Here is a 26,761-nt window from a genome sequence, read left to right on the forward strand (position 1 = left end):
CAACTTGAACCTTAAGAAGCAAGAGGCAACCATATTCCACATACAAAGTTCCTTTAGTAAATTATTTCTAAAATGAAGCTTTACATTCGAAGTTGACTAGTTATAAACAGGAGAAGGCCTATTCTTTTAGGAGGAGATCTAGAAGATTAAAGTGAGGCAACTAAAACATGTAAGAATCCTGTTTTGGACTATAAGACAGATGTTAGTTGATGTGATGTCCTCTTGTTGTGTCTGGATGTATGCTGATGTCCCCAAGAAAGATACTGTACCAATAATTGGTTTTGATCTTATTCATTAGAAGGTAACTTAAAACCTGTTTTTTCTAGATCAATGAAAATTGTTATTTGCCTATTGTTAAAGTGATCTTTAAAGAACATTAATTTTTTTAAGTGTATTTATTTAATTAATTTATTTTTTGGTGGGGGGAGGTAATTAGGCTTAGTTAGTATTTATTTATTCTTAGAGGAGGTAGTGGGGACTGAACACAAGACATTATGCATGCTAAGCATTTGCTCTACCATTTGAGCTATACCCTCCCTGCAAAAAACATTAATTCTTGACAGAATCTTTCTTGCTATTATTATCACCTAGACAATCTGAAGTAGAAAGAAAAAGAATGAGGTTACATGTTACTGTAAATAACTGCATGCGGAAAAGAGTATCAGTTTTTATAGGACAAATTAAACACTGTATCCAGACCAAAAAAAAATTCTGCAAATATATATTACCTCTGATATGGATTTATAATATATTATCACAAAATCTCTTAGCGTCATTTACAACTATGGCTTTTTGTCCTTTGCAGAACATATTTTTTTGAAAGTTGTGAGCTGAAATACTTAATATTCTAAGTGGGCTAAGTGAGATAGCTGCTCAGTATTGTTCTTAAACTAATTGACTATGGAGGAGACAAAAGTTCATAAAAATTATGAGAAGTCAGATAATGTATACACCTTGAGAATAAATATATTAGAAATTTAAGCAATACTTTTTGAGTGGTATCTTTGTATTTGTGTTTCCTGTTTATTTTCATAATTTCTTTTAGGTTTTATATTTAAGGTATTTTTATATGTACAAGTTTCCTGTTTTAGAAAATGATAAATATGTGACTAATATTAATCTTCCACTGTGTGCAGTTTTAATCAACTTGTTTTATTGAAGAGCAATTCCTAGTTAGCTGGTAGGCTGGGGAAGATAATTTTGTCCATAGTAATAACTGGTCTCAACTACTTCTGGCAGTTTTCATGAAGAGCTCAGAAACTGCCCTTTTTTTAGACATCAAAGAGTTCACAGTTATGTTGATAGGAAAACCATTTTAGCCACCTAGAATTTATCTTTTTGGGTCTTAATTTTTTTTTTTCTGTTGCATGTGTGATGTAAGAAATACGCCTTAAATTTCTTAGGACATTGTGATGCCAATTTGTATGGACAATTATGTTTTTGTTTATGTGAAAAATTTAAACAGCTTGGCACGGCTATTCTGCAGCTAAGGTCAAAGGACATGCATTTCTGCAACATGTCATTTCATAAAGAAATGCACAGTTTCTCTGAATGAATGCGTTTAGCGGAGGCACGTGCAGGGTGTTCTGTCGCACGTCCAGCTTTTCTTTACAATAATTGTGCAATAAAAAAGGAAATTCTCTAACTTGACTAATTGCTTAGATAGGAATCTCTGCTTCATAGTTTTGTTATATCGAATGTATTTTATGAGCTGTAGTAAGAGTTTTATTTTTCTAAGAATTAGTCCACTATGCTAGTGTAGAAAACTTAAAATAATATTTTCATGGCTTTTGGTTGAATTATTTAAATTCCATATTTTCCCAGCGCCTCTCCTCTATCCAGGGAACAAGTGGGCTACTCCAAACATTACATTTAGATCAATTTTTTGTGATGTTTCTGCTAACATTAGTAAACCAATCTAGTTCATTTTCTCCCTCAGAGCAACATTTATAAACATCTGTCCAAATAAATAAATGTTTCCATTAAAAGACACTCAGTTGGCACAAGCTCAACATTTATTTTGCCAGTTCAAATAGAGGAGAAAGAATTAGTATGGCAAAGGGAGAAGAGTGATAGAATTTTTTATATTTTCTGATTACTGGCACACAATTATTTATAATAATTATTATTGTTATAGCACTTGTTAGAATAATAAAATTATGGGACTGGAATGCACACATTTCTTCTTGTGTCAAATTAAGATGAGGAAATTGAACATCAGAACCTGCTAGTGACTTTGACTAAATCGTGTATGGGAACAAGAACCCAGATATTCTGACCCTCAAACCAGTGCTTTCTTCCAGCTGCTCCTTTCAAGTAGTCTGCTGTATTTGTCTTGAGCTCTAACAGCAAACTTACAAATCTGTATGAGAATCTGAGCACCATTTAGTAAGTTACTGCTGCTCCGATTTGTGAAATAACCCAAGAGTGGCCTTAAATAAAGAATATTCTTTAACAAGGTGCCTGACTTCTTCCCTGGGTTTACTAGAGGCTGGGAAAATGTGGTCATGCATGTTTCAGAGTGGCTCATTTTCAAGAGACAGACTTACTGGTCAACTATTAAAACTGCTTTCAGCCTGATTATGCTTTTGGACACAGTGAGTATGTATGTCATGGTGAAAACAAAACAAAACAAAACACCATGTCTTTCTCGTATCTGAGCTTCCGCACATCTGAAATGATGCTCTTGTTTTATTCCATGACTTTCTTTGGATTGAAATGTATCCATTAACATTTGTGTGCTTTTCTTTTCCATCCGTCCTTCTCCATCTCATGAAAAGCACATCAGGGTAAGTTGAATCACAATGGCTGCTGAATATGTCTGTTTTCAGCACCATCTTCTTTTTTCTTTTATCTTTAGTATTTCTCTTTTCAGTTGTAACACAAGCTGCACTGCCTCTGACCTAAAATGAAAATTGTGAAGTGTATTCATTTTCTTAGCATAAAAGGAATCATTGGTTCAGAGAAATGTTCACATTCAAATTAATCAAGTTGGCCTTTCAGGCACTTCAATTTCTTTGGTTCTATTAGACATATGTCAAAAGACAATCCAGATGTCATTTCCCCTAGTGCTCAAGTCCCTCTCTAGGGGTTAGTGTGACATTTAGTGACGCCTAATCGTTGCAGTCACTTGAGTACTTCTGACGGTGCTGCCTGACAGTCTACCTGGATATTTCCTGGTGCTTTGTGGTTCTCCACCAGCATTATATTCATGAGACAAATTTATTTGTCAGCTACTAGGACTGCGCTTAGATGAAGAGGGTTAAATGCTGGGTCTTTCATAGCAGAACTTCTACGCTTAGATTCCAAAGTCATCCTTGGTTTTGGTTGGACCCTCTGGTTTTGGGTCTACTTTCCATTGTTTCCTACACTACCAGTTAATTTGTAGAGTTTAAAAAAATATATGTTACTCAAATTACTGCTTCAAATTTCAAATCCTACTTTTTGAACTCAACTTAGAATATGTTATTTATTTCCAAAACCAGCTGGGCTTCAAAGTAAAACAAATTGAGCTTAATATTATGGAATACTACCGTGGTGTAAACATTTGCATTGGTAACATGGTTAGTTGTAAAACACTTTAGATGGGGATAGGTGTTGCTTTTACCCTTAAAACAAAACATTTTGAGGGGGTAAAGGAAATGGCTCCAATGAGATGCAAATTATTCAGGAAGCTATGGAGAGTGTCACTGATTGGCTGTATGGATATTGTATGTACCAAGGTCATGTGCTTTGTTCATTAGTATGGTTTATATTTGTTATATTTTTCTACTCTAATTTTAAGTTCTAGTTACTACTACCAACTTATTTAACAATGCAGTACTAACTTGACTTGGGATAACTTATGATATTAGGGAAAGTCCTAGTACATGTTCTTGAAAATGCAAGGCAAGCTGTGGTTAGGGTACTATTCAACTATGCTGGCCAAATGCAAGTTGTAAGCTCCTACTTTTAAAAAATAATCAATATTCTAACATTGAATTTTTAAAACACTATTTTCATGTTATCATGCAATTTTGGCCTTCTATTTTCTAATGATATTTAAGTTTCAGGAGGAAGATAATCCCAAGGAACAAACTTCATTCCTCCATCCCCTTTTGAATGAAATATTGAAAAATAGTAAATGCATAATACATCAATGTTTGTAGACTTTAAGAAATTGATATAATTACCTTAATTCTAAAATTCAATTTCTTGTCTTATCACATGTGCTCCTGAAATTTAAACATTTTAAGACCTCAAAATCATTTCCTTCATGCAATTGCTAAAAGAAAGCTTAGGAGATTAAAATGTCAGGAGAAGGTAGTACAAACATAGTAAAGATGTGGGAAAGAAAGTTGAATTGTGAATCAGAAGATGATATTTTAAGCCCCAACTTTCCCACGCATTTGCTGCATATCTTTGAGTGGCTGACTTGTATAGTGTACACTTTCTAATATTACTGTCAACTTCCTAATACTCACAAGATTATGGAATAACCTAAGAAGCATGGAAACTATAAACTTCAAATCTGAGTTACAAAGGGCTCAAAACTAAGTGAATTACTAAAGCAATCTAGTCTAAAAGGCATCCAACTAAACAAACAAAAAAAATTACCAGTGTTCCTTCAGTAAGTCCCCAATTTACTATCAGGAAGGGACCGGGAACAACATTCCACAGGGTCTTGCAAAAGTGAAATTGTTTACTGGAAAGTAATACAAGCCCCTCTAGTTTTCAACAACAGCACGAGTTACTGTATTGTTCCATTACATTTGTGTGTGGTTCTGTGTGTTTACACCTTTTTTAATGGTATTGAAAGTGATTATATTCAAAATAAAGTCACGAATGAAATTATGTAAATCCCAACTCAAATTCACAAATAAATTAAATTTATTTCCTGAGACTAGGCCCTCCATTTCAAGTAGCTGGCAGTAAAAAGGTTTCAATATGAATGAACTTCGGTTTTATGTAATCAAATAATTTCAGTTCCAAGCAACCTAGCATGTGTTCTGAGAATCTAAATGAAATGCTACTTAAATTGAGAATCTAAATGAAATACTACTTAAATGTGCAGTGGACTTTTATATGCATGGCATGTGAAAACTGTGTCATAACAGGATACACAGATACACACACATGTGCACTTCACACAGACAAATCACAGTACGCTGTGCTTTTGAAATCAAGTCAACCTTGCTAATGTCGGATTTAAAACTCTTCATTTTGTGGTGCTAAATATGTATATTTAGGTAATCAATGTCTGGAACAGCTGATTGGAATTTGTAATGCATTTCTCTTTAGAATAATTATGTTAATTAAGACATAACATTTTCAGCTTACAGATGTTAAAAAAATTGAGATGGCACCATATTTTGTTCACATTTGCTCACCAGAATTTCAAACAGTTTCTGAAATACGTAATTTTGTTTTTCATAGAATTAACCAATAGATATAGATTGCATGATGGAATTATAGCCCATTGTCTGGTTCAAATTTGAGGAGATCATATTCTGTTTGCCCTCCTGACTGTTGAAGTTTATTGGAACAAGATACATTTTATAATTAATAATAATGTGAGGTCTGTGTAAATTTACTGTTAGTATTATAGAGGGAAGATTTATTCTCTGTGCTACTGTGTTAAGAAGTAGATTCATTTGTTAAGTTATTTTGACTTATGTTTCATTCTTGGTTCTAATGGAGCCATGTATTTATTTGTTCTGGCCGTATCAGTAAGGAAGTATTTGTTGTGTGCCACAGCACACAAATGAGCCCTAAAGATAATTTTTCCAACCAGAGAATTCCTTTGTATCACAATAACACAAAATCAATTGAACTGAAACAGATTACAACAAATTCAGCTTTTTCATCCTGCCTGTATAAATGGAGCTAACCTTCCTCTTGCCAAGACGCAGAACCTGTTTTCAATAGGGAACAGCAAGAAAAGAAAATCATAGCTCCTTTTTCCTCTTATAGTTTTGGGGGCTGAAATGTGTGATAGTGAGAAGATAAAACTATCTATATTAGCATGAGGTCAAATAAATGTATGCCATCTCTAAAAGATAAATGAACAACAAGAAGAGAAATAAAGGTGGGAGACTGTCATTGCATTTAATTCTAACAAAGAGGTGTTGCTATGATCCTTCTTTTACTTTATGGAAACTTCAGAGAGGTTAGTTAGCTAAAGGATAGCATGGGGGTTAAGCGAGCTGACTGACCAGGCTGGTTGTTGGCGCTCAAGTTCTGACTCTGCGCTCACTGACTCTATGCTCCAAGTAGTCTTTTCTTCAGTGTCCTCATCTACAAATGTGTATCAGTGTGTGTCTTATTGGATTGTTGTGAAGATTAAATGAATTATAGATATAAATCACTTAGGATAGTGCTTCACACATAGTAAGTGATAAGTGCATGTCAGCTATTATTATCTTGGGTCCAAACTTAATTTGCCTACATATAGAAACTTTGATCTTTCAAACCATGTATTATATCTCAGAAGAATATGAAGTGGTTCAGATGAAGAAGAGAGCACATTAGATAAAGCTCTGTGGTAGTCCTCACTGTATTCAACTGTAATGCAGTTTATTTAATTACATTTAAATACAGTTTTAAATTTTAAATGGGAAGTATAGTAAGTGCAATAACCAGAGTATGTACAAGTTATAATATTTGTATAGAACTGAAAATTAATTCTGTCTGGGAAAGATCTTGGAATCTCAACAGGAAGGATAAAGCAAAAACTGTGTCTGAAAGATGAGTGTGTTTGCCACAATTATGATGCAAAGACGGATGTTCCAGGCAGAATAAAAACGCATCTACAAAGTCATGGAGGGTAAGATAGAATGAGGTATTTAGAAAACGGCAAGTATTTCAGTATTGATAGAACAGAATAAGCTGGGAGATAGCCAGGGGCCAGATCACCAAGGGTCTTTTTAATTATGCGAAGATGTTTGACTTTTATTTTCAGGGCAAGTGGGGCGTTTCTAAGAGGCATCTCTTACAAAAGGATTTGTGCTTAGAAAGGTCTTTCTGAAAGTTGGAACAAGGATAGGAGGGAGGGAGTACCAAAGGAAAGACAAACTGGGAGTTCATTGCCATGTCTACAAGTGAGAGTTTGAACAAAAGCTTTGATAGTATTTGATCAATTTACAAAATGTCATATTTAATGTTAGAGAGGGCACTTTTATCTCTTTCTGCAGCCAATCTGTGTAACTGCTAAGCAAAATTCTAACTCCTTTTTAAGATTCAATAAGTAATTGGATCTTAACAAAAACATAGAATACTTAAAAATTGCCTTTTGATCAGGGATCCTAGATGGTTGTCAACCCTGAGAGTTTCGTGCATTGCAAAATAGCAGTCTTTCAAAAGGTATTCTTGGCTAGATCATGCAAAGAAAAATGTATAATGCAGTGGAAGAATTCTCATCTCCAGTAATTTAGGATCTTGGGTGGGAGATGAAGCTTATGCGTGTGGTGTCCGTCACCAGTCTTTAAGAGTGATGCTGACACTATGAGTTTCCAGATTAAAAAAGGCATTGTGGACTAGGATGATCACAAAATAAAAGGAAGTGTTATGATTTAGGCAAGCAGTAAGATTTTGATAGTCAAAGAAGAAGAGAAAGCACTTACCAGCTCTGGAAAATGGTACTTGCAAAGATGGAATTACTCATGTTGCAAATGATTTGCCAATGTCAGTTCTCAGTTCTGGTTAGAAGGAAGGGAAGATGATTAGAACGGAAAATCGAGACTAAACCAATTTTAGGCTTTGTAATCTAGGTTGAGGATTATTCTTCAGGCATTTCAGGAACAATCAAAGGGTTTTAAGAGGACAGTGTGATGATAAATAGCTCACATTTATTGACTTTTTCCTTTGTACAAGTCACTTCTGTAATCACATTACATATATTTTCTTAGCCAATTCTCATACCAACCCTCTGAAGTAGGTTCTGCTATCAGCTGCATTTTACAGATGAGGAAACTGAGGCACAACAAGGTAAAGTGACTTGTCTGTGGATGCAGATCTAAGAAGGGAGGGCACCAGGAATCCAGCCCAAGCGTTCTGACTTCGGAGCCCACTGTATTACCTGCACTGCTTTGACAGCAGATTTTTTCATGGCAGTGTATTGGAAGGGTAAGAAGCCTGGAGAGTGGGGCCAATTAAAACGCTGAGAGAAAAAAGAACAGTGGCAGTGAAAGCAGAAAGTAAAAGAAGATGAAACAGAAAGTAAGAATGGGAAACTGACAGGCATTAAATGGAAGGTGACTGAAGTGGCCACCCTGAGTGACAGGGGTGATGATACTGCATGGTATTTAGACAGTCATATCACAAATTGGCAGTCTCAAAATAGCATCTTAGGTGAAGTGGTCTGAGAATGAAGTCTCATTTCACTGACAGCAGTGAATCATCCACACTGGGAAAAATTTGGAAAAGAAGACTTTACTGCCCTCACATTCTATGAATTTTTGAGTAACTAACAAATTTCAGTTCTCAGAGTTTAACATCTTATTGAATTTATTATTTACAAGTTGTTCTTCCAAACTCTAAGGGCCTGAGAACAGGGACTTTGTATGCCCTGAGGCTAGGTTAGGCATTCAGTCATTGGATTTTTAGAGACCTACTATGTGTCGGGTTTTTGTCTTCCAAACAAAAAATAAAATTGATCAAAGCTCTAACTCAGTAAAATGTTAAAGATATTCTGGGCAAATTGCTTAGTACAAAGGAGCCTAGAAAAATAAGTCGTAAATATTGCCTCTAGGTCCAGGGTGGGATGGCTTCAGAGAGGAAGTATTTTTGTTGTGTCTTGAAAATCAAGATAAAGTGAGTGGAACAACAAGGCAGGAAGGCATGTGGACTTTATTTAGTGTCAAAGAAACGTAGCTTAGAAACATAAGCATTCCCCACCAACGAGGTCAAAGCTGAAACAGTTAAAGTCATAAAACCTAAAAAGGAGGATTTCCATTTGGATTGGCTCGTTTAAGCAAAGTCATACTTGCTTACATTAATTGGGTTAGGACTTAGAAACCACAACCCTGGCAAATGTTCTTGATTTATTTACCTTTCTTAGACACTCTTGATCCTTGACCTAGAAATCCTTGGGTCCAGGCGTAACTAGGGTGCCTGCGCCTTGTTCCTGTCTTCAGATCAGGCACAGCAAGTGCAAGCTTCCCTCTGCACGTTTCTGCATGAACGTGCAAGCCACTCACACACCGGGGTGTTCCCCACGCCTTGGGCCTTCGTCATGTGTCACGTCCCGTTTACAGTAGCTCACTGACACCCTTACTGAGCGAGTCTGAGGACTTTGGGAGAATCTTAATGGCATTCTTTACTGTGGATGAGAATGTGTTTCGTAAAAATCCTCAATGACTCAGAGGCTTTTCTGATTAAAAGTGACCTTCCCTTATAATTAGTACTTTTCTTGTATCTCTGTGTGTGTGTGTGTGTGTGTGTGTGTGTGTGTGCGTGTGTGTGTGAGTTTCCACGCAGATACAATTCTGTGCCTGAAACTTCCCCTAGAAGAAAGTGCTACTGATGTCCTCTAAGAATCTGGTCTAAAACTTAAAACAGAAGTCAGTACCTGTAATGTATAGTGTAGGTGCCCGTGTAGTAATATATGAGTGATCTGGGGGCAAAGGATGGTTAAATATTAGATTTTCTGGGAAAAAAAGAAAGACAAAAGTATTTCTTCAGGCCTAAATAGAAAGACAGTAATTTTAGACTCAGATTTGTCCTGGGGAAAGTGACCATGACATCACTCTGGAAGAACTGTCACTTAACCTTTGAAAAGGTGGACTCTGGGATACAGAGAGAATGCATACATCTCCACACATGCACTGGACAAACAGGAGACACCAGTGTATCCCAAATGCCTGTTGGTGCCAAGTCAGTTTTTTATTTATGATTGCCTAAATAGTTCAGGTCACTATTTCTTTGAGATGGGATTTGGATCAGAGAGATGAAGAAGGTAGGGTAGATCGGAACAGCTACTTTGGCTTTTGCTCTCAGTGAGACAGGGAGTAACTGGAAGTGAGCAGAGAAGTCACATTTTCTGACTTAAATTTTCACAGGATCTCTCCAGCTTGTGTGGTGCATTTTTTATTAGGGAACTGGTCAGAATTTTCACAATTAAAATGTTCTAGCTTTTAAAAATGGCTTACGTACAACTCATGTTTATCTTTTGTGAAAATGTTGTGTTCTTCCTAGGTGTTTTTTGCCTATTGCCTGGCTTTTTTTTTTTTTGCTAAACGTACCAAAAACCAATTGTAAATGTATACTTGTTTCTTCCTCTTTAATGCCACTCACCCGTCACATACTGGAAGTGCTCCTTTGCCTGATGGTTATAATGTTACAACTCTCAGTAATGCTCTTCGGCTCTGTGGAGGCCTACTTTAAATTTTCCTGCAGGTCTTCTGTGTTCAGTCCTGCCTCTGACCTTCCACCCTAACTGCTTATCCTGCTTGGGACGTAGTCCCTGCCTCCTTCCCACCCACCCTTCATGGCCAGTTGTTGCTACAAAGCCTTCACTGATCATTTCCCTTGCTACTAACCCCTTCTCCAAAATCCTCACACTCAGAATGTGCATCACTGAGTTTTAGCTTCTATTTGTGCGTTGTTCTATGTTCTTAGACAGTTTTATGTGTTTGCTTTTTCTGTCTAACCAGGGAGCTCCTGGAAAACTGGGTGCATGTCTGTATTTCCACAGGTCTCAGCTCAAAATAAGTGCTTGTTCAATAAGTACCTGATGGTTGGTTGTTTAACCCTTAAACCCATTTCTGTCACTTTATCTGTCATGGAGAGACTAGGCTATTCAAATCTGGTTTTCAGTGAAGGAATGTCATTGGGAAGCCTGAGCAAATGGGTGGGGGTAGAGCAAGCCAGGTGAGGGAGCCCCTCTAGTTTTCACCTGGGATTCAGGGCACCAGTGTTCCTGTTCCCTTGCCCAGGTGCTGAACAGGTTACACATGCTTCTTTGCTATCCCATCAAATGAAAGAGGAGTTGCTTTATGTGCCTCTCAGCTACTGGAAAACTTTAATTTTTGTTTTGCCTCCTTGTTTCTTTTTCACATTGCATTTTTGGTAACAACCATTGCCAACACGGAAAGAGAAAGCTTTTGGATTAAAAGGCATTTTTATTATGTATTTTTAACATATTACAGCTCACCACAATAATCAATTAATCAATTAGTAGTAGGAAGTAATCAAATGCTTCATCTGGAGTTCATATATAATATTAATGATGGATTCCTAAGCAAGACAGGCACATGTTCAAAATAAAACAATTTTATGTATATTTATATGTATACATTATATACATATATAATGTGTGTGTGTAAGATCTATAAAATCTATGCATCTAAAGTACAGGGAATATATTTTCCAATATAATCTTGGCCAGGTATATTATCAATTTGAGATTCAAAGAAAACACAATCTTGCTGTTCAGTAACGAGTGATCTGATACTGGTTTTGTAAATGGATGTCAGGATCAGCAGTAGGGACAATGATTAAAGATGCATGTGTCAAGGCTCTTTACATCTTCTTGTTTTCAGAAACAACCATTGGTTGCCATTGAGATGTTTTGGTTTCATTAAAACCAGTAGTGATTATAAATGAGATTAAGTGTACTGCTGAATTTTACACCTTACATTGCTTTGTAGTGATGGAAGTCAACTTGCCTTGGAGTTTTCTTCAAATGAGAAGTAATGTAGTCGAGACAAAACATGGACTCCTACGATAGCCCCTAGACCCAGAGAGCATGCGAAAATCAAGCACATCACTTGAATGGGGCTAAAAGGACCAGCTTTATCTTCTGCCTCTGTATACAGGCACTTTATCTACTATTGAAATAATAAGGGGAAGCAGGCAAGGCAGACCCCATAGGGCATGCTTGAATATGCATATGTGGGCCATTTTCTTGTTTAAGGGCTGTTTGCTGATAATAAAATTCAGCTTCTTAGTCCATTAACATTTAATGTTTGAATTTTAGTGAATACGTGTTGGAGAAAATTATTTTTAGATGTCACTATTTCATTTCTAATAAAATCAGTGGATGATTTGCATGTATTATTCAAAGGAGAAGGAATTCTGTTATTCTGTATTAATTCATGAAAAGCTTACGAAGGATTATGGGCTTTTTTTAAATACTGTCATTAAAAATAATCACTGCCATCTTTTCCCATTGTAGCTGACTCATAATCTTTGCTGTGTACTTCAGGCATGAACTTCTAGAAGAAGCTCGGAGGAAGGGATTACCTTTTGCCCAGTGGGATGGTCCCACTGTAGTCGCATGGCTAGAGGTAAGATAATTAAACCAAAAGGCTCTTAAACCAATCCCTGCTAATTTGATAGTGTTTTTAGAGACAAGTAGAGACAGGTTCCTGATGTCCTAGTTTTCCAATAGTCTGGAATAGCTTATAAAGGGAATACTTACTTTAACTTGGGACCCATGGGCATTGTGGCAATTTTACTCAGATGCTCTCTTGTGATTGTGGTAGAAGGAAGCAGGCAGTGGGATATAAAGAAATTTTGGTAAATTCCATCTTCTTCATGTCTAGAGTAAGTCAGAAGAAACAATTTTTGAGTGACAGTTCTGTCATTGCAAGAAAACATCTGTCGCAGTACATCAGTCTAGAGTCCTTCCTCACCAGCAGGTTAACAGAGAAGAGCCATCTCCGTATTTAACATGTTATCCAAGATATCACTGCCAAACTGATTCCAAGAGAGCCACTTCTTTGCCTGCAGTGTAATCCCTGAACCTAATTCTCTAGAGCCTAGGGGCCAGCTAGGTTTAGACAATTGGAGTAATCCAGGAGAAGACATCTCCTTGTTCCCTCTGTGTCTAACCCGAATGTTTTAATAAAACAAGAACTACGTTCAGCGTTTCCTACACAACACAAGGGTCTGGAAAAATGAATACCTGAGCAGCAGGAGCAGACTGGGACAGTGAAGGAAATGACAGTTAGCTACTATTCTGGCAAGTGATGAACACATTCTTTATATTTAAAAAAAAAAAGATTTACTGGGGTTCAGGGACTAGGAAATGACAGGTAGTGAAGTTTGTACTAATTAAAACTATCCTGAGCACACAGAAATTGCTCCTAATGTGCTCCCTAAAGTGACTCAAATTATAAAATGGAATAAACAAGATGAATGAGCTGGCTGATGCAGTGAGTGAGAGCTCTTAACTTTCACCTCCTTTAGCATCTTCTTGAGGGCACAGCCCATTAAGAGTGATGTGTAGGAATAATTCTGATGCTTCACACACCATCTATCCACATCAAAAACTTTTAAAAAGTCTAATCAAGGATGACTTTGGTAACAATGTATCGGCGAGCATTTGGGTAATGTTAACCTGTGTGGAAACGCAAATTTCTTAGCATAGAGAAGGCAACAATCACTAGGGTGCGGTGAAGGTATATTTTGGTGTTTGGTTGTTTTGAACAATTTGAGTTTATAAACTATGAATTAGGTTCCATGTTCTCTCATATCTAATCACATCTGTCATGACAAGGTCAATTCCTTGTGCCTCACCTGTGGGGGATCCTGTCAACTCTTCAGTCATACATGGTACCTGGGTACCCTCCCTCCTCTTTCTTATCTCAGTCACTGCCCAGGCCACCTTGACTGAAAGATTTGGCCTTTTGTTTGTTTCCTCTTCAGAAGCAAACAACTTTTTAATATGGCAGAATTTTTTAAATTAAAAAAAAATCTGTTAATTTGTTACATGATAATAAATAACTATCCCCAAACTTAGCTTTTATTTTCCTCATGGCTTCTGTGAGTCAGGATCTGGACATGGCTTAGCTACCACCTCTGTCCGAAGTCTCCCCCAAGGCTGCAGGCACAGTGTCAGCTGGGGTGGCAGTCATCTCAAGGCTTGGCCTAGGGAACATCCAACTCCAGGCTGACTCAGTTCCTTGGAGCTGCTGGCCAGACACATCTGTTCCTGTCCACGTGGGCATCTCACAGTACTGCTCACAACGTGGCAGCTGGCTTCCCCCGGAGCAAGAGCTCGGAGAAGACATGGGGGGAGAGGACTGGCAGGAATGAAGCCGCAGTCTTGTTTTGTAACATAATCTGGAAAGTGACACTCATCACTTTTATCATAGTCTTTTCATTAAAATTAGTCACTGGGTCCAGCCCAAACTCAAAGGAAGAGGATTATGCAGGACAGGTTATCAGGAAGTGAGATCATCGGGAACTGGCTTGGGAGCGGCTTAACACAATTATCATAGAAATAAAAAAGCTGAATCCCTTCAGTTTACAAACGAGGAAAGTAAGCCTGAGGTTTAGAGGACTTGTAAAACTCACCAATGACTGGGAAGGAAAGACAGCCCAGGCCTTTTGATCCTTGGTCCAGAGCCCTTGACATCGAATACTGCCGATTTATAGTTTTTCTTTGTTCTCTTACTCTCTCTTTTTCTTACTCTCATGCTCTCTCTCCTTTTACTCAATCTATTCATATCAACAAATAAAACAGCCAAAAAAAAAAAAAAATCAGTATTTTGGACATTTAAAGACCAAGATCTGAACCGCTCACTTCCATGTGCCCTGCTTCCTACTCAAAGCTAATGAGGTGGTGGGGGAGGGGGAGGGATGGAAAGACTGTTCCCTATTTAAGTGTCAGTAATTCAGATGCTACAGCACGCTGCGTGTGAGTCGGTGCTTCACCCTGTGCTTCGATGTGTGCCAGACATGTGCTGTGCTCGTTGCTCTACCAATTCAGTTGTCTTTCCAGAGCCTCACAGCAAGGTTGAAAAACAGAAACCCTGGTTTCTTTCTTTTTTTTTTAATTGAAGTTTAGTTGATTAACAATGTTGTGTTAGTTTCTGGTGTAAAGCATAGTGATTCAGTTAGGAGTCCCTAAGTTCTAACGCATGATTTATTTTGTTACTCTCTTTAGCTAAAGTCTTCCAGATGTTTATAACGTTAGCCTCTTCCATTAGCCCATCACTTCATTCTCCAAAAACTATTTTCACATTAAGCGTCTAATTGAGTTCATCTGACTGTCACAGTGTAGCCAAGTAGATGGAAAATGTGGCTTCACCACACTACAGCCCATGATCAAAATCAGTCTTTCTGTGACAGAATTTCTTTGTACTCACTATTCTAAAAGATAATTATAAATTGAAGTCATACATTAAACAAATACTGATGGCGTCTTTACCAAATGCAGTTGTGGCTGTTTTTCCTGTCCTCAAACCCAGGAGGTGATGGTGTGGTGCAGCTATTATTTTTTTTTATCCCTAATAATATAAATTAGTTTTTAAATTGCAGACCCTGAAGGCTAGATTTCCAGTCTTTATTTTCATTACTGCCTACCTGGCATTTTTGAATAAATGAATTAATGTCTCTGTGCATGTATCTCTTCTGGGGAAAACAGTAATAGCGTCGCTTTCATGGGGTTGTGGTAATAAATGAGTTCATACAGAAAGGTACTTAGAATAACACCTAGCACGTAAGAGACACTGAAACGTCAACTATTACTCTAATTGGTGTGTGGATTTGTTCCTTACGCAACAGCTCTGGTTGGGAATGCCTGCTTGGTACGTGGCAGCCTGCCGAGCCAACGTCAAGAGCGGGGCCATCATGTCTGCCTTATCAGACACCGAGATCCAGAGAGAAATTGGAATCAGCAATCCTCTGCATCGCTTAAAGCTCCGCTTAGCAATCCAGGAGATGGTTTCCCTAACCAGTCCTTCGGCTCCTCCAACATCCAGAACTGTGAGTCAGTTTGTGCTCCTTCCCTCTCCCCATGCTGGGCGAATGGCAGCATCTCCAGGTCCACAGAGCTTACCTGTGGCAGCACACATTTCAATGTCAGTGTGAATTATTGTGAGGAGACTTAGCTTGCTCTTCATTAACCTTGCTGCTACTTTTAATTCTCCTATCAGAAGTGAAGGCTGCAACCAAGATAGACTTTGAACTAGTCACTAGACCTAAAGTTCAGATTTTTCTCCCAAGCAACAAGACCACGAGTTTACTCTTTTTTAGGATGTCTCTCCTTTTTTTTTTTTTTTTTTTAAATGTAATCCAACATCTCAGGAGATGAGCTGGAGCTGAAGATATAATACTAAACTCACTACTTCTTAAGCAGTTTTCATAATTATGAAAGTACATAGATATTTAATGTTTTATAAATACCAAGTAGAATACCTTCTTTCAAAATCTGTTTACCTTTTATAAATCCCTATTCCTCTCATAATTTTGTCCTTTTCTTAATATTAGGAAAGAACAAAATGTCTAAAAAGGCATGCCAGATGACACATTCAAACACTAAGAAAAACTCCTAAGTAATACTAATTCTTTCTTTACTCCTTTCCCAAATTGTATCTTTTGCTGATAAAGGATATGATTTCTAATGTTAACTGGATTTTTCTGTTCCTGTGTCTTATATATAATGATAAAATATTGAAGAATGAGATAAATTTAAATAGTAGATTAAAGAAAAGTATTGTAGTTTTCAGGCACAAAGCTAGTTTGGGTATAGCTTTTTACACATGGTCTTAAACATGGAACATAAATTAGAGAATTTTCTTCATTTTTATTGCATATATCCTTAAATTCCTTCCCAGTATACTAGATTCTAATGCTAGAAATACAAGGCCAAATTTATAAAGCTTTTATATTGCTTGTGAAATTCCATTTTAACTTCTTCCTAAGTAACATGTAGGAAAAAATACATACTTAACAAGTTCTTATATATAACTTGTATAACATTTTTAAATGTATATAAATGTATATTGTTCTAAAATATTACTAACGTTAAAAAACAATTCAGAATATGTTTAAAATAAAAACTGAGTAAGTCATTAAAATAGTTTATGTAATCTGAATTCAGATCTGATGATGGATTTCCTGCATAACTCCCAAGTAAGAGTGTCATGACTAGTTTATGTCAGCAAATTTGGACAAAAATATTTAAAATTCCTAATCTTGGAGAAGTAAGAGCAATAGACGTCTCAACTTTAAGATGAAAAATAGAGTACAATTTATTGTTTCTATTTAGTACCCTAACCTATTATTTCTTAAAGGAAAATAGAATAATTAAGCACTATTTTTTCTAAAAATGTCTAAGCAAACTGAAGGAACTTAAATCAGAAACTATTAAAGGTAAGAGTGCACTCAGTTGTTCGAAGAACTCTCAAATGTGAGGAGAATCTATGAACTTCTTCCTGATCTAGTCTCAGTTCACCTCAAAGGTTTTATTCCTTCCGGTCAGGATCCCAACATTGCAGAACTACTTTAAGTTTTCTAGATTTCTATGATTTTTGGTTGATTATGAGCTTTTTCAATTGCTCTTCCCTTTGCTTGGAACATTCTTTTCACACCAGGACCACCATCCTTCCCCAACCCATCCTTTATCTAGTGATTCCTGAATGTCCTTCCTCTAAAAAGTCTTCATGAAGCCCCAAAGTCTGGGTTGGCTTCCCTTCCCAAGTTACCACTCTGTATACTTATAAAACTTATTTTATCATTGTCTCTTCTTGATTCATCCCACACTAAGCCAAGCAGGTATATTATCAGGTTTTCCGTAGTGTCCAGTCCTTAATTCAGTGCCTGGCAAATTGTAGATAGTAAATGTGCATCTTAAAATCATGACTGCACAAGTCATTCTACCCACCAGTACAGAGGATGTGAAATATGTATGGCCCTGACTTCAGAGAGGGCACCTGTACTAAGAAAAGGAAGACGTGTTCACCTGTAGGTTTAGTAGAAGACGACGTAGTTTAATTCCTAAATGTGAGATAGAAGCAGAGTGTGGTGGAATTCCAAGGAAGCAGAAATCAGTTCTGGTTGAATAAGGCTTCAAAGAGGAATTAACATTTGAAAGACAGGTAATATATTGTTAATTAATTTTCAAAATTATTAAAATTTTCACTATTAACTTTTTGATAGAGACCTTTCCATATGATTTTCTTTCTCATTTTATAAAGATGAATTATTTTCACATAATATTTTATTTTGTACTTTTCAAACTTAGTAATATAGCACAAACACTTTCCTCATTTTATTAAATGTGCAATTGACATTTTTATCACTGCATACCTCCTTAATGAAAATACCATAATTTATTTAACCAAGTCCCTAACATTGGACATTTTACTTATTTCATAATTTTCATTGTATTTATAATACCATAGTGGATTTGCATGTAGTTATGTTATTGCATTAAGTGTGGTTATTTCCATGCAATATTTGTATATAGGGCATTTATAGTCTTAGTACTTTTAAACCTTATTTGCCAAATTGTATTGTGTAGTCTTTTTTCTTTCCTTGGTCAGTGTTAATTATTCCATTGCTTACATTTACATTTTAAAAGTTAGTAGTAAATTTAAATTTTTTTCATATGCTTATTTATTTTAGCATTTAAATGAATTACCTATTCATAACTTTTTCCATTTTTCTATAGCATTATAAGAATAATCATCTTTTTACTAACGTGTAAAAGCTCTTTGTTCACAGAGGACATATGCCCTTTGCCAAATATTGGTGCAAGTTACATAAGAGATAAGTTGTCTCTATTTGCTTTAAAAATTATCTACTGAGTACTTTTTATTTCTTTTACTCCATCAAGATTGGAAGCATTTACTTATTTTTAATATATTTCAAATCTAATTTGCTTTGCAAAAAAGTTACCTATGAATTTCTAGTAATTAATCCTCTACATAAAGTGAAGATTAAAACATTTTAAAGTCATCACCTAAAATTATATATTAGGATTCACACTTTGCAAATGCAAAATGGGCTTTTTTCTTTTTTAAAGAAATGTTATCGTGTCTCCTAGAACACTGCAGATAGTTCCAATTATACAGAATTGTCTTGTGTGTTTAGGTTTGAGTTTGAGTTCCTAAACCAAGTATATCTTGTTCATTCACTCAAGTTCTAAGAAGAAAAAAACAAGATAGTTAGACTTTTTTTTTTGTTTTAAACTAAACAGAACTCTGATTCTGCCTCCTTTTCTGTCTAGATGAAATGCACTAAACCACCAAAAGGAAAATCTAATGTTTACATTTATTATTTCTTTGAGCCGGCTCTAGTCTTGCAGCTTTCTGTTTCTTATTCCTAAACTACTGCTACTGTAGAGGGCGTCTTACATAACAGAATAGAGATGGCACTATCCGGTAATTGAAAGATTTAGTTAAAGAGGGGTGTCATAAGTAATAAGTCAATTCTTTAAATATTTTAAGTAAAAAATACATAACTGTTCAGGCACTTGCAAATTTAGATAAAACACCTGGGGCTTTTCTTTGAGTACAACTCCAGTGCCTGGAGTTTCATATTATCTTTATTTGATAACTTCATCCATTAAACATCTTCAACTTTTTTAGTTTGAGTTTCTTTTTAAAGTGTTAACTTGAAGATCCTCGGAAAGTTGTGTGAGTGCGGAATCCTCCTGGGTATTCAAAATTTCTTCCCCAAACTTTGACAAAGTTGTGTCTCACTGATAATGTGGTTGAAGATTTTCCTTGACCTCGTCTTTCCAAATAATTCAACCTAGTGTTCACACATGAGCCAAATTTCTTTTATTTTTTATTTTACGTAATATTTATTTAAATAGCCTAATTTTAGACAGTACAGTGGAAATAAATGGGAACAAATATAAATGATCTTTGGGAAATATAATTCAGCAAATTTGAGCAGAGTTGTAAGGCATAAGGTAAGTGTGAGCACAATATACAGGGGAAACAGAGAACATTTATTAGACTAGATTTACTTGGGTAGAGATTGCTTAACAAAATTTCTAATGAAATTATGGTAACAGCAACATCAGTGGAATACTAAGTGTCAGACCCTGTTCTGAGTGCTTTACATGTAATAACTCATTTAAACTCATGACAACACTATAAGATGGGTACCTTTATGATACCTGTTTTACAGATGAGAAAAACTGATAAACAGAGAGGTCAAGTGATTTTTCTAATGCCACAGCCCCAGGTGGTTTTGCCCCATAGTCTATGCTCCTAACAAGTACACTCTGCTGCTGCCTACACTCTGTGAGTTTTCATTCTTTTTTCCAGCATTCTTCCAATCTGCTTTGGTTCCCTTTTTCATTATTACTAGCCTCCTAAGCCTCAACCTTTAATGTAAATAAGGTGAAATATAATTGTGTAAAACTAGCCTTATTACAATGAGAAATAATTTTCCTCTTATTATGCTAAGATACATAAATTCAGATAAGGGAGAAATGTGGAGTCTAGGTTATTTTGAATATGAAAACTAAATTTCAAATTAATTTACTTTATAACTCAATTATAAAGTAAAAAATACTTCAAAATGATCTATGTAGTAACAGAAGTTACTTCCAGCTAGGTGAAGTTTAGGATTATTCTGAGGTCTAGCTGCTTTACTTATTTTGTATTTCTGACAACAAGAGAGTTAATTATTTTCCCCCAATAAATTTTCATGAAGTTATCCCTTAAACTCTTTTTAATATTTATTTTTATATCATAACTCTCTCCAAAATGATTTAATTAGGTAAGTGCTTTAATTCTTGGCATCCTTTAGGAATTTTCCTTCTAGATTTCATTTGATAATACTATCTGAATATTCTACTTCATGGAGACTAAGGTGAGGCTAGCAGGGCCCCTCAAATACAGAATTTAAGGAGGCATTCACTGTTAGTACTAATCTTGCACTTGCATGGTCCTGAAAGTGAGTGCTTCCTTAAATTTAGCCCCCTTAACACCTCACCTACCTCATCCTAGTCCCAGTCCCATATCAGAATATATTACATCATAACTGTATATTATCAGTATTGTTCTTAGTAGGAGTATATAGTCTTAGCCTACTTAACAGATGTAGAATCTAAAGTGTAGAGAGGTTTAGGAAATGTCCTAGGGTAGTTACTGAGAAGTGGTGTTGCTAGAACTCAAACCTCTTGATTGTAATTTGGTAAACTTCCAGATAGTTAAAATTTTAGAAATCATCTGCTAGACTCAGATGGTATTTGACACACACACACACACACACACACACACACACACACACACACACACACAAATGTCTACCAGGGGTTGCAGCATAGACTGCCAAGGGCAGTGAGTAAATGATTTTCAAGCGGCTCTTAGAAAACCACAACCACATTATATGATACTTGGCTTTTATGCTTTTCAAAGCTGTTTTTTGCACTTCATTCTCAGACCCAAGGCACCGGTGTCCTTGGTTGCTCACAGCATCCCACTCCAGCTATTCTCTAAGATGCACTCTTTGCTGAAATGCTCTAAATCACCCCTTTAATGACTTCCCCAGGAAGTTCCGTCACTTAAACTAGTGGTGAAAAGAAAGAATTCTGAATAATTGACTTACTACACATGGGCTTGCTTATAAAACAAATTTGTCAAAACCTCAGCCCATGCTGAATTGATTGGGTTGTATGGAAGTCATTCTATGGATTATTTTACAAGGTTCTAAAACAGGCAGTTCTTTTCACAAGTATAACTGCAGAGTGAAAGTGAACAACAAACCTACATCTTTGGAAAATTTGCCAACCATGCTTTAGAAAATTGCCCTGGATGTATACTCATTTTGCATGTAAAGATATAGATAAAATCTTAGCTTCCAGCATTCTGCTTACCCCAGAGTTTGGTGACAGACGAGCAAATACAGACTTTAACCTATGAAAGAGATTATATATACATATATGTATTCCAGTATGAGGTAATACTGGTCAATTTACTTATAGAAGAAAGGAAATCTTCATTATTTGGATTCACAATCAAGGTAGAATCTAGAGAAATCGTTATAAAAAACAAGTCTGGCTTCAATGAATTTCCTCTCAGGTAATAGTCACTGAAGCTCACTTGGAACAAACTACAGCTACTCAGGCAAAGCACTGTCATCACGGTGTAAATGGAGGGATACGAGAGATGAGTGGGAAGTTCTCTTTAGCATCGTGCACTCCTCACAAAGCCAATAACAGCAATTTCTGCCAAATGATTTAATGATTCACATATTCATATGCAACTTTCTGTTCATAATGAGCACCATTTCCAGAATCTGAGAATAGAAGAGAGAGACTTTTAATGACATGGATGATTGCTGTATTCTGAATATATTTTACAGGTGTGCACAGTTTTATCTTAAAGGAAAAATTCAGATATTCTCAAAACTCCAAAACAGTAGGAGAATGAGAAATCTATACATAATGTATGATGTTTATCATTTGGGGTTTGTATACCCATATGATTTATTTATAATTATGAATATTTACCACTCAACTCCCTCTTGTTACTCAAATATATGTATATATGAGTAATTCTCTTATACATGAGATTTATCTCATATTAAACTATAGTCAATTTAGTTTATATGTAGTTATTTTTCAAATTATATTAAATTGCATTATTTATAATAGAAGATAAGTCAACATGGTACTTACTATGTGTTAATAGAAAAGACCAGAGAGAATTATGGTGATGACTTATGTCAGGGTATCAACTTTACTATTCCAACTCTTTAAAACTAGACCCCTTACAAAACAAGTAGCAAGCAATACTTAAGATATAAATTCCACCATAACTATAGATCGATGTTCTTGGACAACGTTGTAATGTTCATAAAGATTTCCCAGTGAAATGGTGGAATTTCATGGAAAGTGGTTCCCAGTGATCTGTATGTTACTAAGTGGACTTTGGTTTAAAATTGTATGTAATTCAGTGTATAAAACAAATATTGTGGGTTGTTTTATTTAATAAGCAAATGACACTTTATAATAAAATAGTGCCTGCTATAGGGAAAATCTCCTTTTACATCATGTTCTTCTCTATAATGGTGTAGGTTGCTGATGAAAAATCAGGTTTTCTGACTTCTGACAATATTCAGTGGAAAATACCTTTTATGAAATCAAAAGTAGCATTTCACTTTTTTTTTTCTGTATAAGAATATAGGAAAACAACATTTACTGAACTGTAAAAGGAAGAGGTCATGTGCAAAAAGCTGATGTTGGTTTCCAGACAGGTTATAATAGTGCTTTCCGCTTTGGGTATTGACAAGCATTTTTCTCTTTCTAAGGACACTGAAGAATCAAAACTTTGTGAACAACATATTGGTAATAACACAACAAAATACATGTACCTTTGTTTACTGAAGAAAAAAATACATTCTTCTACAGATGAAATTTATACCGTTTTCCATGGTTCAAAAAGATGGATCCAATAGCCTCTTACCTTTGAAATGCAAATTTTGATTAAGGCTTTTTCCTGATTAATAATTGCAGTACAGAAGTATCATTTAAAATCTATCCCACGAGTGTCACAGCATGCCTCTTTCTATTTAATCTTTTTAAGTAGAAGGAAAAGGGAGCTGTGAGTACACCAGCAATGCTATCGCTCGTGCATGCTGTAGAAGCCAGAGCTGTCGTGTTACTGTGGTGCTAACTCACAGTGGTGCTGCCTTTCTTCTTTACCACTGCTTCCGTCCCACGGATCCCACTGCTCCCCTGTGGGCCTCCTCACTAGCCTTCAGGCAACGTTTGGGTGACCCATGAAGAGATGGAAAATCTTGCAGCTCCAGCAAAAACGGTTAGTCTTTATGGCTTTGTTGAACATGAAGAAAAGTTATTTTGCTGCTCTTTGGATGAAGGAAGCTATTTTGTTGACGATAGATCAGAGTAATGGAGTTACGTTTACATAGTGATATGCAGTGATAACTAATACTTTTCATTATGGTTTTATTTCCCTGAACTGAGACATTTTTAAATGAAGCAGTAGTAGATTGTCATGATATGGTTAATATAAGAATTTGTAATATACAAATAATAAGAATTTAATGACACATCCATTTTGCAACATTGAAAATTTTTGATAACAAATATCACTTAATATTGGACATATTCACAGTTAATGATGTTGCCAAGCCCAGTTAAACTTACAATAGAAAGTTTAGATTGAATACTTATTTTAAATATAATCATTTATTTTCTTGTACTTTATCATCTCAGATACAGAGCTTCCTCCTCCTACCCCCATGCAAAGTGTTCTGTTCATTTCACATTCAAAGCACAGGCTTAAAGAAATTTGTGGTGACTCTGTCATTGTCAGTTTTTGAAAGTATAATATTGTATATAGTCATTTTTCATTTAAAGTAACGAAGTTGGGCATGATATGCATTTTATTCTTAGCAACTTCTTTTAATCTCCTTTCAGTTGTACTCCTATTTGAAAAATCGATTGCCTAGCTCTTGATGAATAAAAATGCCAGTGTCATGTGCTAATTGCATTTCTAGTTTAGTCTGTTGTGCATGGTCTTTGCCTTGTTTAGTTTTGTTTGTTGTTGGTTGTTGTTGAAATCTATTTGCCACAAATCTTTGCTAGAAGGAGAAGTTACTTTGTCCACTTCATTAATTTATGTAAGATTTCTCCATCATATGTATGTATGTATGTATACACATTTGTGTATTGTATGTTTGTATGTATATAATCAGAAATTTTTATTATTACTCATTACATTTGGAAAATTCCACTTTTAAGAATTGAAGAAGGTTTAGAATGGCTAGAGCAAATGTATCATGAAAATTCCATATGTCATATGTGTATGTGTTTAATTAGAACTGACTAGAAACTACGTAGATGCCTTGGTAGTTGCCCTTGAAGTGCTGAACTGATTACTGTGGATCTGAATAAGGAGCTGTGTGTTTATCTGCCTATGTCTTAATTAACATTTTTAATAACAAACAATTTTGCTTTTAGTGGAAAAAATTTACTACATTAATTTGAGATTAATTTGTATTTATCTGCTTTATTAATCATTTCCTGCTGCTAACACAGAAAGAATCTGAGGAAGGAAGCTGGGCTCAGGTAGGAAATTCATATGCTTTACAGCAATATCATTTAGTAGGCTATAAGGATATAAAGTAAGAAAATTATATGTTATAATATTATAAAAATATATATAAGATTAGGCTAATTGTTTATTGGAATTTCTTGTGTTTAATACTACATAGGTCTTTTAAAGTCACCATAGATTTTTATTTCATACCTGGCCTCTTTTGAAAGGAAAATTTTCTTTCTCCTTTAAAAGAATGAACTGTAACTTAAATTTCTTGGAAATCACCCCCAAATATATTTCATGAGGAATCATTCATGTTGGATATAAGTAAGGGGGAGGGGGATATTTTTAAAAACTTATCTGGAATTGCAGATGCTTTAAAGTATAATGGAAAGTGTGTGAGAAATGAGATTGGAGGGACATGGGTTAGCCTTGTGACTACAAATCAGAAGTCACTCCTGTTTACTGAGATGGCAGTCTGAACCAAGCGTCTGTACTCTGAACATTTATGTTTGCAAGGAAGCAGTGCATTTTTCAGCATTTCCACATGTTGTATAATCAAGGAATGAATGTGTGTTATAGGTAATATGATTCAAACTTTGACCAGAGAAAAATTTTGATAGTTATTACTAGGACCTACATTTAAACATTTAGTCAGTTAGGGTTGCATTAGATTTTCATTTTTTATAAGAATTTTATCTTTTTTAAGAACACAGAAAATAAAGAGAACACCTCGATTTTCCATTAGAAATACATGTTATAAGCGTGAATTTGTTGTTTGATAAGGAACAAAATAGAAAACATTATCAATAGAGAGTAATAGTCCTTTTAAAAAATTGCCTTAGAGTTGATGGTTGATTTTGGTTTTCATTTTGGCTTTTATGACTAATGTTTGGTAAGATCAGTTGATATTGTTATATTAAAGAATTAGATTATGTCTTACTTTTTGATTATGCTCCACTTCTTTAAGTACGGAGTCTATATTGATTGATTCCTAAAAATAAGCTCTATTCCAGTGGTTTTTATGGACTACTGACTGCATACTTCACTAGGTAACAACAATGCCCACAGAAAGCTTCACATCCTGTCTCTCTAGCCTTTCTCTGTTCATTTACTGAGGTTTCTATTTTCACATAAAGATTTGCCATTACATCACAGCAATGTAATAGTAGCATTGAAGAGAAGGAAATGATGGAGATTAGCTGACAGATAAAAATAAGTTAAATTAAATAAATCTAGCCACACAAAGAAAAGATCTTTAAGCTCAGCATTTTGTATTATACCATTCATTCTAATTTTTTTAATTTAAAAAGGCATGTTTGTATAAAATGTGATTCCTTTGGAAAATAATGCAAGTACCGTGATACGTGTACCCAGAGTTCCATTCTGTTCCAAAGTAAATCAGATACTTAGAGGCTGAATATTATTTCTGCTTTGTTCACATGTATCATAGCAATTAAATACCAGTTGTAACAATAGGCACTACCCTCCAATTACCATCTCATTATATTGGCTAAAAAACTTGACTGCTATAAAACAGTTCTAGTGTCCGGTTTTTCTACAGACCCTGGCATATGGAGATATGAACCACGAGTGGATTGGAAACGAATGGCTTCCCAGCCTGGGGTTACCTCAGTACAGAAGTTATTTTATGGAATGCTTGGTAGATGCAAGAATGTTAGATCACCTAACAAAAAAAGATCTCCGTGTCCATTTAAAAATGGTGGATAGTTTCCATCGGTAGGTTTTTTCCGAAGAGTGAGTAAAGTGAAACAATAAATATGTATATATATTACTTGAACATAAAGAGATGCTTAAGAAATATAGAAAATGTGCTCTTCAAAACATCTGTGTACATCTACTTGGCAAAGTATTTTTATGCAGCAAATTACAGGGATTATCTAATGTAGAGCTGGGTGCATATTACATTCCCAAAGTTTGCGGAGCTAGGTAGTACAAAATTCTCATACAACATAAATCTTTTTTCCCCCTGGACCTTTAAGAAATTTCATGTTTGTGATTTG

General features: G+C 35.5%; 1 protein-coding gene across 2 annotated transcripts in view; it reads left to right on the plus strand.

The window, feature by feature from the left end:
• PPFIA2 (PTPRF interacting protein alpha 2) overlaps positions 1-26,761 on the plus strand; it is a 389,231-nt gene that overhangs the window by 345,427 nt on the left and 17,043 nt on the right. Inside the window, exons 22-26 of one of the 2 annotated variants that reach the window (XM_010958810.3) lie at positions 12,185-12,266; positions 15,493-15,693; positions 23,430-23,492; positions 24,737-24,766; positions 26,284-26,477. In XM_010958810.3, the coding sequence (XP_010957112.2) occupies positions 12,185-12,266; positions 15,493-15,693; positions 23,430-23,492; positions 24,737-24,766; positions 26,284-26,477 (570 nt within the window). The remainder of the gene's footprint in view (positions 1-12,184; positions 12,267-15,492; positions 15,694-23,429; positions 23,493-24,736; positions 24,767-26,283; positions 26,478-26,761) is intronic. The other variant, XM_045519411.2, reaches the window with a different exon arrangement.

The sequence above is a fragment of the Camelus bactrianus genome, chromosome 12 (assembly GCF_048773025.1).
Source record: "Camelus bactrianus isolate YW-2024 breed Bactrian camel chromosome 12, ASM4877302v1, whole genome shotgun sequence".
In the NCBI taxonomy this organism is placed as follows: domain Eukaryota; kingdom Metazoa; phylum Chordata; class Mammalia; order Artiodactyla; family Camelidae; genus Camelus; species Camelus bactrianus.